At 47.0% G+C, this 17,559-nt stretch overlaps 2 protein-coding genes across 2 annotated transcripts; both read left to right on the forward strand.

Moving 5' to 3' along the window:
- Nucleotides 1-184: 184 nt before the first annotated feature.
- NUP62CL (nucleoporin 62 C-terminal like) lies at nt 185-11,153 on the forward strand. The gene is made up of 12 exons (XM_082770642.1): nt 185-543; nt 1,220-1,629; nt 2,683-2,793; nt 3,230-3,358; nt 4,387-4,482; nt 5,581-5,683; nt 5,823-5,967; nt 6,296-6,345; nt 6,478-6,612; nt 7,313-7,424; nt 8,206-8,272; nt 10,934-11,153. Exons 1-12 carry the CDS (start codon nt 266-268, stop codon nt 11,023-11,025), a joined length of 1,728 nt encoding a protein of 575 aa, XP_082626768.1. The 5' UTR covers nt 185-265; the 3' UTR covers nt 11,026-11,153.
- Nucleotides 11,154-12,078: 925 nt separating this feature from the next.
- On the forward strand, nt 12,079-17,130 carry RBM41 (RNA binding motif protein 41). Its single transcript, XM_082770946.1, has 7 exons — nt 12,079-12,119; nt 12,227-12,343; nt 12,441-12,633; nt 14,033-14,237; nt 15,261-15,634; nt 16,080-16,227; nt 16,555-17,130. Exons 1-7 carry the CDS (start codon nt 12,112-12,114, stop codon nt 16,710-16,712), a joined length of 1,203 nt encoding a protein of 400 aa, XP_082627072.1. The 5' UTR covers nt 12,079-12,111; the 3' UTR covers nt 16,713-17,130.
- The last annotated feature ends 429 nt before the right edge of the window (nt 17,131-17,559 follow it).

Below are 17,559 nucleotides of genomic sequence, written 5' to 3' on the forward strand. Positions count from 1 at the left end.
TCTTCCAGCCAGCCAATCCGGCCTGGCGATTGAGGAGCGACGGCGAGTTTAGCCAATAGACAATAAAGGCGGTGAAAAGCTGGGCGACGATTGGGAGGCTGGGTGAGGGGGCGGGAGCAGGGACTTGAACGCCACCGGGCGCATGCGCGGAGCGCGTCATCAGTGCGCGCGGCGCGGCCTGGCCGCCGGTGGGTGCTGCGGGCGGGCTCCGTGACGGGGCCGGGGGAGGCCGCGGGGCCCTCAGGGGCCGCCAGGCCGCTCCGCCATGAACCAGTTCAGCTTCGGCTCGGCCTCGGCCGGCGGCGGCGGCGGCTTCACGTTCGGCACGCCGAAGACCGCCACCACCACGACGGCCGCCGGCTTCTCCTTCACGCCCGCCCCGGCGGGGGGCTTCAGCTTCGGCAGCGCGGCGCAGACGCCCGCCAGCAGCCAGCCCGCGGCGCTCTTCTCCTTCAGCACGCCCGCCACCACCGCGCAGCCCGCCGGCTTCAGCTTCGGGACGCCTGCCGCCGCCACGCCGGCAGCCAGCGTGTTCCCGCTGGGGTGAGCCACCCTCCCTGCGGGCCCCCTGTCCTGCTCCAGGCTCTGCCGTGCTTACCGCGAGCCTGCTGCTTGTCGGTGCCGGTGCCCGGAGCAGGCTTGAAGAACTGCTCGTTCTGTAATAAACCCTGCCGCTTGGTCCTTGGTGGTCGTGGGAAAAACGGCTTCAGCTCTTACTATAAAACACCTGAGAGCCCCCCCTTGCTCAGGTGGGGCTGTTTTCTCCGTAGAAATGATTGCCAAACTTTGAAATATTTCTATATATTTATTGTTTTGGAAGCCCGCTATGTTGCAGCAGTGGGCAGGGATCTCAAATGAGGGTTAGTTGTGATGCGTAATTAAAAGAACAGGCTTGTGTGGAGGAAGTGGAAAGGATGCTTATAAGCTGAGAGAATAAACAGCTTTATTACACCGCTGTAAATGTCTTACAGCATACTGATAGGCAGAAGTAATTAAGGGGGTGTCAATATAAGGAGATTAATAGTACTGCAGATGACAGGACTTATAATGCAGTCTTTGTCAAAACAGAAATGCAATCCTGGTGGAGTGCCTGTCGTTTTCAAAGATGCTTTCTGTTGTTTTGTCAGCAAATGGTCCGTAAGAAAGCTGACTCAGTATTTGCTGGATGTATGTCTTAAACAGGCTGACTCACTACTCTTCTTTTTTTTTTCTTTTGTAGGGGAAATGCACCCAAATTAAACTTTGGAAGCAGCAGCACAACTCAGGCTACTGGAATCACAGGGGGGTTTGGGTTTGGTAGCTCTGCACCAACCAGCACACCCTCGAGTCAAGCAGCAGCCCCTGCTGGCTTTGTGTTCGGAGCTGCTGCTGCTGCCACCACCGCCACCACCACGACAACCACCACCACTCAGTCTGGGACGACTGGAGGCTTTACTTTCGCTAGCGGTACCACGACCCAGGCAGGAACAACTGGCTTCAACATCGGTGCCACGAGCACCACAACTCTGCAAGCAGCACCCACGGGGTTGACCTTCGGAGCAGCGCCTGCTGCTGCGGCCACCACTGCGGCCACCTTAGGAACCACAGCCCAGCCTGCAGCCCCCTTCAGCCTAGGGACGCAGTCCTCAGGTGAGTGCCTGGGCTTGAAACACGAGCTGTTTTTGGCAGAATTTGTATGTATAAGTGAGCTAATGAGCTTGCCATTTGGCTAACAGTGTGGCTAGCAAAGTGTCTGTATGGAGGAGTTGCTCAGAATGGCACCTTGGTGTGGCTTTGACAATATGTCAGGGCTGTTGTGGGTAGGGCTTGAGTGCTGTGGATACAGGCTTCTAAGCTGAGTGGTGTGCTACAGGTATTACTGATGTGATGGGTTTGAAAGGTTGTTGCAGGAAGAACAGCCAAAAACATGACAGACACTAGTATGGTCAGATCATGCTGCTGCTGTTATTACCCAAATAGCCTGACTTTTATAGTAAACTTAACAGGGGCGGATAGTGTCTCACACAAGATTATTGGTCAAAAGCATTCAGACAAACAACTGCAAGAAAACAACCCCCTTGTGATTAGCAGTCACGTAGACCTTGTCCTTGAAGCCAGCTGCTGGCAATAATATTTTTCTAAATTTCTCAGTTGGGTGATGTGGGAACACTGTCATGGGAACTTCTCATAGTTGACCTGGTAGCTTGGTTTGCTCAGCTGTAGCACACCATGGGATCTTTGCTGTTTCAAAAATCCCTCCACAAAAGGTGAGGCTGAAATAATATTAAAAGGGTGCGTAGAGGTGCCAGCCTTTTTAAAAAAATGTTTTGGTGGCTTTCCTAATGCGAGGGGAAAGGGCTTGAAGCAGTGGGGAAGGAGTGCTGCAGGGTGTGCATGAGCCTGTTTGCTTCTGTAGAATTGGCAGAAATTCAGTCTGCAGCTTTTGATTTACTTGGTGATAGTTCAGGCCTCTGAAGGAAGATGTGGGTGAGGATGACGTTCATCTGCATTAAATCATTTGTTAAAGCCTTTTAAGTAATCTTTGTAGCTCTACTTCATTTGCTGGATAATGCAGAGTATTTGTTACATTAAATATTAATGTATTACTTAAACTGTTCCTTCTGCTGCCTTGAATACTGCGATCAGTTCCTCTGTAGTAAAGATTCATCTTTCCTTTTCTATGTATCCTGTGTTTTGTTCCAGGTCTGAGCTTCGGATCATTGACTTCAACAGCAGCCACTAGTGCGCCCACGGCAACACTGACCGCTACGACCAGCCAGGGACCCACTCTGCCCTTTGGAAACAAACTGGGAGGTAGGAATAGATTTTAGGAAATGATTACTAAAACTCTGAATCTGTTGCCCTTCTGGGTATAGTTTTCTAAACTGGAGTCTGGAGGTGGGCTGGAACTGCTTGTGAGTTTGCAATGGCATCAGTGCTCTGTGAAAGCTCATTAAATGTAGTTATAAAACTTGATTAGTGCGATGTATTCTGTATTATGTCACATGCAACATTCTGTTCTGCACATCTTTCTGGAGTGTAATGGAAGGGAACCACAAGTTTAAAGGGTACATTGGAAAAGAGTTGAAGCAGAATACAGGAAAAATAATTTCAAATTCTCTTGTACCCATGAAAAAGATGGTCTAATTAGGCAGATTTGTGTCCCATTCATCATTCTGTTGTTCTTCTGAAATGTGTGAAACCCCAAAGGGCTCTGCTTGTACAAGATCTCCACTTTTTCTGTTTGTAGTAACATCCACAGCTTCTACAACAGCGGCTACCACCACAGCTTCCCTTCTTGGTTCAACGGGCCCTACTTTGTTTGCATCTATAGCGAGTTCTTCAGCACCAACCTCATCTACCACCACAGGCCTCTCACGTGAGTCACAATATGCAGATCTGGTGTGTTGGGGGAGTAAATGAGTAGCATGGTTGGTGCTGTCTGTAGTGAAGCATCAGGTGCTGAGATAATATGGGACAAAGCTCTTCTTGCTGCTTGGTGCCTTCCCTCTGAATTGTAGCAAAATTTCTTCAGTAGCAAGGCACAGAAAACTTTGTACGAAATAAAGCACTATTTCGATTCAGTGGGCAAAGCAGCAAGTGGGAATTTTGTCTGTATGTGAATTCTTGTCAGCATAACATCACCACAGCTGAGCTTTCTGGTGATGCTGCTGTTTTCCCAGACCAGTGCCTTGAATCTGGTTACATCTGCCTTTGACTCTTGTATGAGGTGTTCAAACTTAAAGAAGTCTGTGACAGTGGTAAAAACACACTGTATTCATACAGCTGTACATGTACAAGTTCCTCTGGTAATAATTGACTTGTTTCCTCTTGCAAAATTATTTTTGGCAGGAAATAATGTCAGTTTTATGACAGCTTCAAGGCAGTAGCTGGAGTTGAAAATGAGTCCTAACAGCTTCCTTTCTCAGCCTGCAAAGACATGTTAACACTTTGGTTTCCTTTGATTATGGAGACTAGCTACAGCAAATGTTAATGTTTACCAGAGTTAACACAACTTTTCCATATAATAATACTGCCTTACACCCATCTCTGAAAACTTAGTAGATGCTCCCAGGGAGCTTCGGAAGTTTTGTTAGTCATTATTTTTAATTAATCACTTGTAGTTTGAGTTAAATGTCAGATAATTCGAAGTAAGAGAAGGAGTTGTAGTTTGACAGCTGAGCTAGTCGTTTTCTATATCATCAGAACAACAAAGCCACTGGTTATTTTTTGACTTTGGCCTGCCTCTTTTCACATGGTGTCTGTATGAGCCTCCACATAAACAGTGATCATGGCTAATGCAAACAGAAGACCCAGTGAGGGTGGGTGGGCAGGCAGGGTGGTTTTTCAAAAGGGAGCTGTATTTAATGGGATGTGCAAACTCTTAATTTTGTCTTCTGTTTACAGTTGGTGCCCCTTCCACTGGTACAGCTGGTCTTGGAACTTCTGGATTTGGCTTAAAAGCTCCTGGAACAACAGCTGCAGCAACAAGCACAGCCACAAGTAAGTAGATGCTGGTAAAAGACTAAGGGAAAGAAGCCTGACTTCCTCCTAGGAGTAGCCTAAAGGCTAGTGTAGCAGCACAGCAGTGCTAATTTGTAGTGTCCAGTGACTGAAAGTAATACGGTATTTTTCTGTGATCCCCCTTTTCCATCTCCACAAGTCCACAGTTACTTATGGCTTCTTGAGAGTCTGTCCACAGCACGGTGTGAGTGAATGCCTTTAGGGCTTTGTTCTAGTCTGGAGTAAGTAGATTAGCTGCTATTCCTATAGCCTGTCTGCGTAGATGCAAAGTTGCTTTAGATTTCCCTATTTGGGATAGAAGGGAAGGGAGAGGCCACAGATCTGTGGGGAAGGTTAGGGAGAAATGTTTTATGTTTTGATTCCGCCCTCTTAAGCCATTTTTTCTGCATTTTAAGTTTAGAAGCACAGGATTTCACTAGCTTTTCTTCCCAAAAATGTGGTGCTAAGTGCTGCATCTGAATGTTGACACTCATGTGAAGATCTGCAGTGCTGCGCAGTGTTGGGATTCAGGACTGAGCATCCTTTTTGGGATACAGTTACCTGTCAGTGTTCACTGTAACAATATGGATGCTGCTCAGCTCATGGCATTTCCAAAGCTTGTTTCTGGAGTGACTGAAGAGTCTAGATCAATATCTAAAGTGTTGTATGACTGCATGACAGCATCATCTGATAGATGCTCCTTTTCTTTGTAAAAACAGAAATCAATCTTCTGCAAAGCGCACTGTAGCAGCAGTGGTTCAGGGCAGCAATTGGATGTGCTGACAGATCTTAGATCTAATATTGAAACACAGATTGAGAGGGGTGTTGGCTTTGCTGTGTTTCTTTGAATAATGCACAGGTTAAGTGCAGACTGTCAGCTCCTCATTTTTGACTAGATCTAGCAGTCAGGTATTTACAGTCCAGTACTGTTAATTGTGTCAAGATGTGCTTCACTTCCTTCTTGACACACCCAGGATTTGCTTTTTGTTAAAGGGACATTTTAGCTCATAAAGCACTGCATTAGAATTGTGAATTGGGTCTGTTCTCAGTTCGTTACATACCCAATGTCTTCTGTTTGACCTGAATCTCTTCTTTCAGGCACTTCTGCTTCTAGTTTTGCTTTGAATCTTAAGCCATTAACTACAACGGGTGCCATTGGAGCTGTGACTTCTACAACTGCTATAACCACCACCACAACCAGGTGAGTTTTATTACAACTATTCCCTGACTGGGGCAAGAGTCAGTATTAATGCTGGTAGCTGGTGGATGAAGGGGAAATGGGCACGATCACACTTGAACTCTTTTGATCTTATATTCTGTACTGTCTCACGCTTCCTCAGTGCACCTCCAGTGATGACTTATGCCCAGCTTGAGAGTTTGATAAATAAGTGGAGTCTAGAACTGGAAGATCAAGAGAAACACTTTCTTCACCAAGCTACACAAGTTAATGCCTGGGATCGGACACTGATAGAGAACGGAGAGAAGGTAAGGTGATAGCCAGTGTGAACTCATTTTGCTTGCTTAGATTTTTAAAGGCATTGTGCCACAGATGCAGCAAGCCCTCTGGTAAGACTTCCTGCTTTTAAAAATATACATGTAAATTATATCTGGGTGGTTTTGAAAAACTCTCCATGTCTATTCTAGTCTTCTTTATAGCCAAAACTCCATTAGTAAATTTTCGTCTGTAAACATCTGTGCAACTGTTTTGCTTTTCTAGTAGATGGTTTTTGTAATGGCTTTCTCACTTCCACTCGTTTTCTTTTTATGAGATTACTTTTTGAGTATTCCTGGTAAAATTGTCTTCTGCTTACAGATTACTTCATTACACAGAGAAGTAGAGAAAGTGAAGCTTGATCAGAAGAGGTGAGAAACAGAACCCTTGAGATGATTTTTCTTTTTTTTTTTTTTTTTTTGCATCATTTTGCATTGTGTGGAAGTTCTAGAATGTACATAGCCTCTAAGCCTGTTTTAAGTTGTAGGTCTTTCTCTTTTCAGATTGGATCAGGAGCTAGACTTCATTCTGTCTCAGCAGAAAGAGCTTGAAGACTTGTTGACCCCTCTGGAGGAGTCTGTGAAGGAACAGAGTGGGACTATCTATTTGCAGCACGCAGATGAAGAACGGGAGAGGACGTAAGACAAAAATCTGTTTGAACATGTGCTGAAACAGACTAATATGATGATAATCAATCAGAAGGATAATTGGGATGCATGATAATACATAACTATCAATGGCCTTTTTCAAATATGTAATCCAGTTTTATGCATGGCAACTTACATTTTACGCATTAGAAATACGAGAATTGCAATTGGAAGTCTCTTAATGAGCATGAAAAGAGCTTTGTTGGATGTTGTTCTAATCAGCTGTCTGGGGAAAGGTTTCTAATTTAGGCATAATCTCTAAAAATTAATGATCACTCAGTGATAAAAGTGATGAGAACAGAATGCACTATGTGCAGCTCGAGCTTTCTTCTAAACATAAGTGTTGAATTTTAGCAGGGTAATTAAAGAAGTGTTTTGTTCAAGAGATAAGAATCTCAAAAAAAATCTGGACAGGTGGTTCAATTCTGACTGAACCTTCCAGAAAGAGCTCAGCAGTCTTGCCTGTCTGTCTCCATATGTCTTATAGAGTGAAAGACGTTAGGAGTTACTTCATCTGTGTAATAAAATGCCTATTGTGGTGCTCTTCCCATATCTGTCATGCCCTGGTTAAGAGGCACGAATGCTAGTTCTGATTGACTGAAGTTAGTGTGATCGGTCGTAGCTCTGCTGAAGTACACTTTAAATGAGTACACTTTAAATGTTCTGACCTTGGTTCCCATGCATTTTGCAGCTATAAGTTGGCTGAGAACATAGATGCTCAGTTGAAGCGTATGGCACAAGATCTCAAGGACATCATTGAGCACTTGAATACATCAGGAGGCCCAGCAGACACCAGCGATCCGGTAAATCCAGGCTTTATTTTTTTTTATGCTGGAAAAGAGTCACAGGATACTTGAACAGTGCTAACTCTTCGTTTGCTTGCTCATGGATACTCTTTTAGTTTTGAGATAGGAAAAGTATTTTGTTTTATCTTGCAATTCATTCACTTCTGGTAAGACTTGCATTATAACATAATGCAAGCCAGAGTGGCTTGCACGCTTAGTCTGCAACTATGTTAGTAGCTTTCAAAGTGTCTCACTCTGGTGTGATTTTTTTTTCCCCTTCTGGTGTAATTATTGCCTAGATAACTAGTTTCTGAGACCTTTCCTGACTTCTATTTTTGCTACCTGCTCCACAATTTTGTATGAGATGCAGCAGTTGTTGAACTCTTCCTGTACTACTTTTGTACAAGATTGAAATTGCTAGCTTCCTGATGTGTATTAAATTGATATTGTTACTCCTTGCATCTCTTTACTACAAAACCTTTTTCAGTAAAAATTTCCATTTGGTGGTTCAGACTGAATTTTTTTTTTTTTTTACTTCATCCATCTCAAGACGAAGATTAATGTTGTGTCTGAATTTGGCTAAAACTAAGCCACAGGCATATACTCTAAATCTGTTTTCTTGATGTCAAGCAAACTAGCACAGTTGCTGCACAGCAAAAATGACTGCCGTATTAGTGGAATTGCATGTATGAGAAATATTACTTCAGTACTCTGAAGATGGGGACAGGAAGGCTGTCTTTTACTGCTGTTAGTTTTAATGTACTGTAACAAATAGCTCTCACCTTCTCTTTCTGTTCAGCTTCAGCAGATCTGTAAAATTTTGAATGCACACATGGATTCACTGCAGTGGATTGACCAGAACTCAGGTGAGAGTCCATTTTGCAGCTTTTGGGAAATGTAAATACAAAGTGTGTAGTGTGTATGCAAGTGTACCTTGGATATAAGTGAGTTCCTGAAGATCACTGAGGAATCTTCTCCTCCTTGGCTTCAATTACATTGTCCCTTCTCTGCTTGAATTCTCTTGATGTGCCTTGAGGGCCTCTGCTGAAAAGTAATTTGTGATAACAGCTGGTATTTTATAAAAGTGCTATTGGAAATGCATCAATGCAAAGCAGAGGACTTGAAATACCATATCCTTTGTTCCACCAAAATGAGGTTAAATATTTCAACTTCTGAAATGTTCCTGGATTCCCCCTAGGAATAAGAAAATGCTTGTTTTGAGGGGGGTGGAGATAGGGGAGGTTAGTGTTAGTAGCATTCCCCTCTGAACTCTGGAGAAGCCAAATCAAGGCAGGACTGATCTGCATGTGTTTATCTGCAGGCATGGTAACTGGAGTAATAGTGTAGAAATGTCAAAACATCAATCGCTTGAGAATTAACGTAGAGCAGAAAATGCGCTCTCAAGTGAAAACTTGATAGCATAGCTACTGTTTCTTGTTTTGGATTCACTCAACTAATATAATACGGTGCTTTCAGGGCTCAACACTGAAAACAAACAAAAAACAAAGGAACTTTTCTAATGGGGACTGTGTCCTTGTGAGGGATTCAAGAATTCTGTGGCTTTGCTTTTAACAGATGTTAGCAGCCACAGGAGGGCATTGCAGAATAAAGCAGTGCAGCTCTCACCAGTACCAAATTGTGGCTGTCTGACTGCAGTGCTGTTCACATTTGCTGTAATTCTTGGGTGAAAGGAGGCATGCTAGTAGCTAATTTCTTTTTAAATAGTGCTACTGGCTTGCTTAGGTCTGGATTAAATTTGCCTTTCTTCTAGAAGACAAATGCTAGCTTTCACATTCCTGACGTGCCTTTATCATGAAATCTGGTATAGCTCCTCTGGCACCAGAACGCTGACTCTACAGAATGTTTGAAAAAAGCAATCTGTTTCATTTCAACTTTACTAGAAAGGAGATAATTTTTTCAGTCATTCTATACTAAAGTAATTGTCTTGTCAGTTAATCATAATTCATTATCTTTACTGATAAACGTGCATTTTCTAAAGAAACAGTTCAGCTTCAGTTTATCTTCAAACAAGAAGGAAAAAGCCTAAGAAAATGCAGTTAAATTAATATATCTGTTTCTGTGGAGTTCTTGGCAAGGAGAAGAATTCCTGAAACGGTACATTGTTGGGGGGGGGGGGGAGGGGAAGGAAGGTGCAATTCTGAACTTAACCCTCCAAGCAGCTCTTGCAATTAGTAACTTAGATCCTTCCCAGGCCTACTCTTATGTCATAATTCTTTTTAAAATCAAAAATGAACAGACAAAACTCCGTAAAAATAAGACATCTGTGCTGTAGGTAATGTCATCAGTTTTATCAGTTTTATTTCCCATGAAACGCCTTCAGGGCTGTCTCACAACAGCCAGTTATCTTTTCTAGGCATATGTGTACACAGCAGCTATTAACTTGTCTGATGTGTTCAAGAATTATGTGGAGCTGGGGTGCTTTAATCAAACTAATGTTAACTTGTTAGTGCAACAGAAGCTGAACATGAATGGGCTTGCTGAACACAGATCCAGGGTGATGTGCCTTCCATAAGGTGGCCTCAGTGAAAAGAGGATTTGGACAAAACCCTGTTCTGAGATTTCCTTTTTCTGAGAGGAACAGGAATTCTTTTCTTAGTTACAACTGAGTTCTGAGTTGAGATGGTGAAGCAGACTGTCATTTCATGCCATGATCATTTTTGCATAGTGAATTTTTGAAAACTGACAAACTGCAATGTGTTGTTTAATATGTTGCTGGAAGATTCTGGGTTTGGCAGGCTCCAAAATTAAAACTTAAACTGGAATATCTCCAAGCCACAGACTGACATAATGCCGTAGCCCTGTTGAATAACTTCTGATAAGCTTTCATGAAATTAAATTAAACATTGCTCTAACTTGTGCCAAGAATTTTTGTATATTGCAATGCCTCCTGCATTTGAAGTTGATAGTCAATCAGTAGCTTATTTGCAGATCACTGATTTGGAAATATATAACAGGTTATCTGTACTGCGACTGCAAGTGATCGCAGCTCTTCTGTATGATTGCACTCTTTCCTATATTTACAGTTAAAAGCTTGTTACAGCTCTGTGATATCCTGTGGGAAAATATGTATATACTTCAAACAGATTACTTCTGAATTATGCAAATTACAGGTTAGTCAGTTTAGTGTGAGGTGGGCAGGGGAAGTTCCTTTATGCAGCAATTACTTCCTTTCAAGCTGCAGAGCAGCTTGCCTCCTGTTCAGGAGGGGTTTGCTCTGCTCTCTGGTGCTGTGCCCTGAAACTACAAGCTGGCTCTGCAAGAAGTTTCAACAAGGTCATAGTTTTTTTCAGATTCTGCTTGCTAGTCCCTGAATGCCACAATACCTTTTGGACAATCTTTAAAGGCCTTGGAAGGTTAGCAGTGCTTTGTGTTTTCCTGTTTCACTGGGCACTGTCAAATCTGAGTGAATGTTAAAATTGAATGTGCTTTTCTTTCTACAGGCTTAACTGTGCAGGGTTATGTTTTGGGATGACAGTGAAATTGATCACTTTTTCTTCTTCCCCCAGCCTTGTTGCAGAGAAAGGTGGAAGAAGTGACAAAAGTTTGTGAGAGCCGCCGCAAGGAGCAGGAGCGCAGTTTTCGGATCACATTTGATTGAAAGTCTCAAACGTTGTTAATATTAACCTAATATCCGCATAGGAAATAGGTTGGTGAGGACCTAAGCTTAAACTTGTGATCTGCTTTTCTTTTTGTTGCAATAAAGTTTTTTTTTTATTTCAAAGCTAATCTTTGCGGTGTCTTCCTGGAATTCACCAACTCCGCTCTGAGAGCCTGCATGAAGTTTGTGCTCCAAGCATATGCTGTTCTCTATAGCAGTGTGCAGACTGCTAGATATGAAAATACTGTGCTTGAGGGATTTGAGCACTGTGTGACTTCACAACTGATCTCACCAACTCTGCATTTAATTGTAACTTGAATATTTTCCACCAGAACTTCATGAAATTTATTCAGAACCTTAGAGATGGTTTAATGAACTGCCATCTTCTCATAAGAAGCTGTAGGAGTCTCATAGATTTTTAGTTTCCCAAAACACAAACCGGAGTTCGCTCCCATTTCTGAAAGCGGGCCTCCTTTCCTATAGTTTACGCATTAACTGCTTTTTCTCTTTGTGCCTTCAACTGTTCCCAGAGTAAGCAAGATTTTTAGCTGAAACATATTAGGTGTGCAAGTGCAAAAATGGTACCACATTTAGTAGTGGAGTGGAGTAGTAGTGGAGTAGTGGAGAACATGTTGAAAACTCTGAAGACTTACAGTGAATGGTATTTAATAACAATGCAGCTGCACATTCTGTAGTGTATTTACTAATGCAGTAACAGAGTAATTGTTAATTTAGCAGACCAGCCCCAATTCTCATTTGCCCCTCATGCTGCCTGCATGCAGTTGGTGTCCTTTATATTTACTCTTTCTCCCCTCCCCCTAGTCTTCCGTACATAATTATTCCCCGGAATAAAAGGGAAGAGCCTCCTGACCATAATACTTCGCAGATTTTATTAGAATCTCCGCTTTTGCCCTGTTCTGCGGCTCCTCGACTCTGCCATCGCTCCGCGGCGCCAGGCGGCGCTCGGCCCTCCCGCACTACGATTCCCAGCAGCCCCCGCGCGGGCCCGCCCTCCGCCGGCCGCCACGGCCGCTCGCGGGGGCTGCCGGGAGTTGTAGTCCCGGGCGGGACGCGAGAGCCGCGGCCATGAGGAGGTGAGCGGGCCGGGCAGGGCGACAGCGGGTCCTGGAGGGGGGGGGGCAGCGTTTTGGGATCCCTGGCGCTGTGCGGGTGTCCCCTGAGCGCTGCCTCTGCTCCACAGGGTCAACAGCAGCCTGGGCAGCGATGAGGTGCTCCTGGAGGACTTGGAGACGGAAGGCGAGAGGCAGCTGAAGAGCCTGCTGCAGCAGCAGCTGGACACCTCCGCCTCCATCGAGCAGTGAGTCCCCAGCCGGGCAGGGGGTCCTGGGGGGGGGCAGAGCAGCGGGGTCGCCTCATCGGGGTCCCTAAGGCGCTTCTGCCTCTTGGGGTTGCAGGTGCAAGTCGAAGCGGCGATGCTTCGCCCCCGCTGCTTTCTACAAGCCTTTTGGGGAGGAGGCTGCGGGAGCCTTGACCCTGTCGCAGTTCCAGGCGTTACAGGAGAGCGACCGGGAGACGGCGGCGCTCCGCGAGCTGGGGCTGTCGGACACGGAGATCCTGCTCTGGAAGAACCGGGCTTCGGCGGGGAAGGTGAGGCACGCTCAGACACAGAATCACAGAATCATCCAGGCTGGAAGAGCTCTGCTCCGTCCAAACGTGGCCACGCCTCGCTGACCCCATAAAAAACCCTTTTCTACACCCTTGTAGAAAGCTCAGGTTCTTTGTAAGTCCTTCGGCCGCTCCCTGCATCTCTCGCCTGCAGCCAGCACCATCACACGTTTTTTCTGGCCTGTTGTCTGTGGTTAAAGGCTCTGTGCTACAAGCTGTGGTGGAAAGAAGGGTTGGTTCTTTGCACCACAGCAAGAGCTGACCGTGTTCCTGTCACAGGCCACTCTGATGGCCTTGAGCAAATCATTTCAGCTGTTCGTACACCTGAAAGAAGGATGTAAAGGCTGGACCGAAGCAGGTCGCCTCCTTCCCCTGCCTTTGCCTCTTTCACATTCCAGAGACAATGTGCTTTTGGGGTCATTCTGCCAGGTGTACTGGAGTGTTTTGCTCTGAATTTGGTAAAATAAAAGGTGCAAAGCAGGCTGATCATTGGCTTCCACCCATCTCCTCCTCCTCCTGATCAGTAGCTGTGTGCAGCAGGAAGCTGCCTGCAGTAATCGTGGGTTTGCCTCTCTTCAGCTGAAGCCATTTCTTGCTTTGCTGTTGAAATGCAAACCCAGCCATGGTGGAGCCTGTATTTAAACCTGGGTAATTTAAGAGTGAAAATAAATATCAATGCTACAAGTTTGTTGTGTTTGGTATAAAATTGGTTCTGGGGTGTTTAGAAATATAGAATAGAATGGCAAACAGTACTCCAACAGCACGAACCAGTGACATTAGAGTACGTTCTCTACAGCTCGTGAGAGGAGAAGAAAATGTAGAGAGCTCAAGTCCAGTAGAGATGTGCAACTTTGTATGTGGAGGCCCCGAGTGAAAAGATTCCACCAAGGAGGAATCAGCTGAGACAGAGGACTCCAGATTGCCTGTGGAGCTCTCAGCAAGGTATCAAGTGTAGGCTTCTGTTATTTTCAGCTGCTAAATTGCAGCTTTTTTTTAAAACAAAGTGCTACAAATGATTTCCCAGAATTGCCGTTCCATATAAATAGCCTTTTGCGCCCCAAAGAAGCCGTGAAATGGTGAATGGAAGTAGGGCAGGTACTGGCCCAGGCAAAGAGGGAGAGGTACCCATGGGAAGGTCTTTTAGGCTGTGAGCAGTGCAAGGGAAAAGCCTGATTTCTTACCTTAAATGGAAGCATCTGCCACTAATTCTTGAACTGAATTTGAGAAAAGAAAATCCAGCTACAGCCTCAGAAAAATGTATCCTTGGGATTCTGATAGAGATGGATATGGGGGTAGAAATGCCCCTCCAGGCTTTGGGGTATGTCACTGGGCTCTGGCAGTGCAAGTGTGGTGCCTGAGCAAAGCTGTGCCTGTCTTCCAGGGCTCTGGGCTGGGAGCGGCCCCGGAGGCCACACAGGACCGGCTCCATGCCATCCAGGAGAAGATGGAAGAGCGTCAGCGCATCCTCGCGCTGCCCCAGAGGTTTGCTGGCAGCAAGCAGTTGAGCCGGCGGGAGATGGAGATCGAGAACGCCCTCTTTCAGGGCACGGACCGCCACTCCTTCCTCCGGGCACTCTACCACCAAGGTCTGTGTGCCTGTGGCTGTTCCTGTCTCTGCTGCAGCAGGGAGAGATGGATATGTGGGGGTCTGACACATTTCTGTCTGGCTTTCTGTCCCTGAAGGTGTTCTGTTTTGGCACTGTGTGGGTGGGGGTATGGCCAGTAGCAGAGGTGGAAATGGAGACCAGCAGCTGGTTCCCAGTGCCCTGACCATTGCATGACACTTCTCACCTCAACGGTGTAGTCCCCGAGCCAGAGGTTTCTTCTGGCTTTCTGGATGGAGAGTCTGGTGTTGTTTAGAGTTGGTAAAAGCTGCTCCAGTCTGCTTTAGCTGGAGAAATGTACAGGCATGAACCTGCTGGGATTTGTTTTTAAGACAATATCAAATAACAAACGAGATGAGGAGGAACTCCTAAAACAACTTCTCCTATCTCCTGAAACACCACTTTGGTCAGTGTTCGGTCTATAAGGTACAGCTGACCCAGCATTCTCTGTCCCCTTCTCCCTGCTTTGGTGTCAGTGTTGTGGAAGTTAGCAAAACTGAGAGGCAGCAGAGCTGAGGCTGGTAGGCTGGGAGATGTCCCCCTCATTTCCATGCACTAAGTCTGTGGGATGGACTTTCTTTAAACCCGGGAGTTTAACGTGATGTTGTCCCTAGAAACCAAATATTTATATTCCAAGTATCAGCGCAGAAAGGTAGCATGGCACATCCTGGCTGTGCATGCAGGAGGAGTGAGGGTGTGGTGAAGGAATCACGAGAATGTGCTGGAGTGTGGCTGCAGATAAGCTGCTGGGGTCAGCTCTGGGAGAAACGAGCACTGCACACAGCACCAGTGATGGTTCTGCTCCTGTCTGTAGGTTTGTCCTAAGCTGAGACACCAGCACCTGCTGCCTGCTAGGGCTGCCCTTCCTATTTAATTAACCTGCATGGAGGCTGGTTCAGAACGTGTTTTTTCCTGTTTTGGGGTCCTGTCCGTGTCTCTTTTGCAGTCTGCGTTTTACAGGTGATGGGGGTAGTCACACTGCCATGTTTCTCTGTTGCGGATTAGATGACACTCGGAGGATAACAGATGAAAAGGACCCCATGGTTCACCTGGACAGTGTTTACCAAGAGCTGCTGAGCAAGCAGCTACCTGAAGAAGTCCAGCCAACCAAGAGCGACCCATGCTTGCTCCCTTCCCCAGCCCCACGGCATCCAGTGGTGGAGGAGTCATCGCTGACAGACCAGGAAGAGCAGACAGACCAGGAAAAAAGTCCCAGCCTTCCTGCAACAAAGCCCCATCAGTCCCCTCCAAGACCTGTGACTATAAAAGAGCCTGTGGAGTTCCTCCCGGAGGAGGAGATTCGCAAGAACCGTCTGTCAGAGGAAGAACTCCGAAACATACCCAGGTTTGCTTCCTACCATCCTGGAGAGCCCAACAAGGTATTTGGAGATGAGCCATGAGTTATTCACCTTTCCAGACAGCATGTCCTAAAGCTGCTTCAGCAAACAAAAACTCCTCTGCTACTGCATGGCTGCTGCCTGGAGGGTGCTTGCTTGATCCTGCCTGCCGAGGGGTGGCTCTGGGAGGTTACACAGCTGGCAAACAGCTGTGCTGCAGCCCCTAGCCCCTCCTGGCTCTGGCGTGTCCCTAGACAAAATGTCCTCTCCCTCTCTGAGCCCTTCGGAGACTGGCAGTGACTTTATTTAAACTCTGCTTAACTGCTAGCTGGTGCTTGTGTTGGTTTATAAATACGGCAGATGGTTTATAAATACGGGATGGCAGAGTGGTTGAAAATTCGTATGTCTGAGGTGTACAGACTGGGGATGGGTTAAAAAGCATCTGTTGGCATGGTGCAGGCCAGCTGACCCTGTCTCTGTGTTACAGGTGCTATATTTGAAGAACCTGGGCCCTCGGGTGACGATGAAGGACCTAGTGTCGTTGTTTGCTCGGTTCCAGAAGGAGAACAGCCCACTGATCCAGTTCCGCCTGCTGAGCGGCCGGATGCGGGGTCAGGCTTTTATCACCTTCCCCGGTGAGTCGCTGCCTCCTGCCTCAGTTCTTCCCTGACTCCTGAAGGTGCCACATCTTCCCACAGGGCCCTCGACTGGCGCAAACTCCTCTCTCCATGAAGCAGGAGGGGACTTTGCTCCCTTTCCTTCGTATCATGTCATAGTCTTTGCTCTGGACTGGGGAAGGATTCATCAAAACAGAGGGGATACATTTTGCTGCTGCAGTTATTCAGCTGGAGGACCCCAGAACTGCACGGGGTCACGGTGCAGACTGACGATGTGTGAGCATTGTGGGTGTCTGTGTCAGAACCTGCTGTGTCATCTCAGCCCATTTTGCTCTTTTCTTGCAGATATTCAGTCGGCCCAGGATGCGATGCTGTTGGTGAATGGGTACGTCTTGCAGGGGAAGCCGCTTGTGATTGAATTTGGGAAAAGCAAGGGGCAGCTGACAGAGCCAGATCCTGCCGCCCCCTGCCCCTCTGCTGGAGAGACCCCCCCTGCCAAGTAAGGGATGGAGGAGCGGGAACCTGGTAGACTTGCATGGACCGTGGGAGCTTCTTGGTGATAACTGGGACAGCGAAGGACTGTTGGGAGATAACGTGGCTGTCCGTAAATCCCAGAGTGGGGAAGGGAGAGAGCTGGGGATTTAGGATTCTGGAGGGGAGGAGCAGCTCAGTCCCAGCCCCAGCCAGCAGGGATGGCTTGGGGTGTTGGGGCTGGACGTGGCCTCTCGGAATGGTGCTGGGGCAGCACAGCGTGCCTCTGCCCTGGTGGCACACGAGGATCTGCGTGAGGGCACGGGCTGTGTGGGGCCTCCTGCGTACAACCCTGTCACCGTCCGTACACACTTGGGCTGTGCGGGCTTATTCCTCCCATTCTACATCTGTGTTCTGCCTTTTGTGGCAAGGAAGGGGAGGGGAAGCCATGTAAATAAATGCATTTATAAGGTATTATTCGGAGTGCTCATTTACAAGGGCAGATGAACGTTCCCCTGCCCCGTGCTGCCTCAGCTGTGGCTCCGCGCCGGCCGCCGCCATTTTGTTGTACGGCGCTGGGCGCCGCCATGTCGCCCTACCGTTAGGAGGAGGGACTTAACGCTGGGAGCCGCCATCTTGCCGTACGGCAGCGCCGCGCGGGGGCTGCCATCTTGTGGCGGGTGGTGAGGGAGCGGCGCCATGGCCGCCCCCGCCCGCTGCCAGCCGAGGGGCTGCGGCTCCAGCCGCACGGGGCCCTTCAGCGCCGTGGCCGAGCTGCTCGGTAAGCACCGGGAGAGGAGCCCGGTGCCTGCCAGCCGTGACTTTTGGGCTCATTTTGTGTCGCCCACCCCCTGTATCCCTGCGGTGGGGGTACATCTG

Source organism: Aythya marila (genome assembly GCF_965140915.1).
Source record: "Aythya marila genome assembly, chromosome: 13".
Taxonomy (NCBI): domain Eukaryota; kingdom Metazoa; phylum Chordata; class Aves; order Anseriformes; family Anatidae; genus Aythya; species Aythya marila.

Excerpts from the sequence above, each read along its gene's own strand:
- NUP62CL (XM_082770642.1), top strand. The coding sequence starts at position 266 with ATGAACCAGTTCAGCTTCGGCTCGGCCTCGGCCGGCGGCGGCGGCGGC. Across the intron at positions 6,613-7,312 it reads GATGAAGAACGGGAGAGGAC|CTATAAGTTGGCTGAGAACA; the intron begins GTAAGACAAAAA and ends TGCATTTTGCAG. Across the intron at positions 7,425-8,205 it reads CAGCAGACACCAGCGATCCG|CTTCAGCAGATCTGTAAAAT; the intron begins GTAAATCCAGGC and ends CTTTCTGTTCAG.
- RBM41 (XM_082770946.1), top strand. Across the intron at positions 14,238-15,260 it reads CCGGGCACTCTACCACCAAG|ATGACACTCGGAGGATAACA; the intron begins GTCTGTGTGCCT and ends GTTGCGGATTAG. Across the intron at positions 15,635-16,079 it reads ATCCTGGAGAGCCCAACAAG|GTGCTATATTTGAAGAACCT; the intron begins GTATTTGGAGAT and ends TCTGTGTTACAG.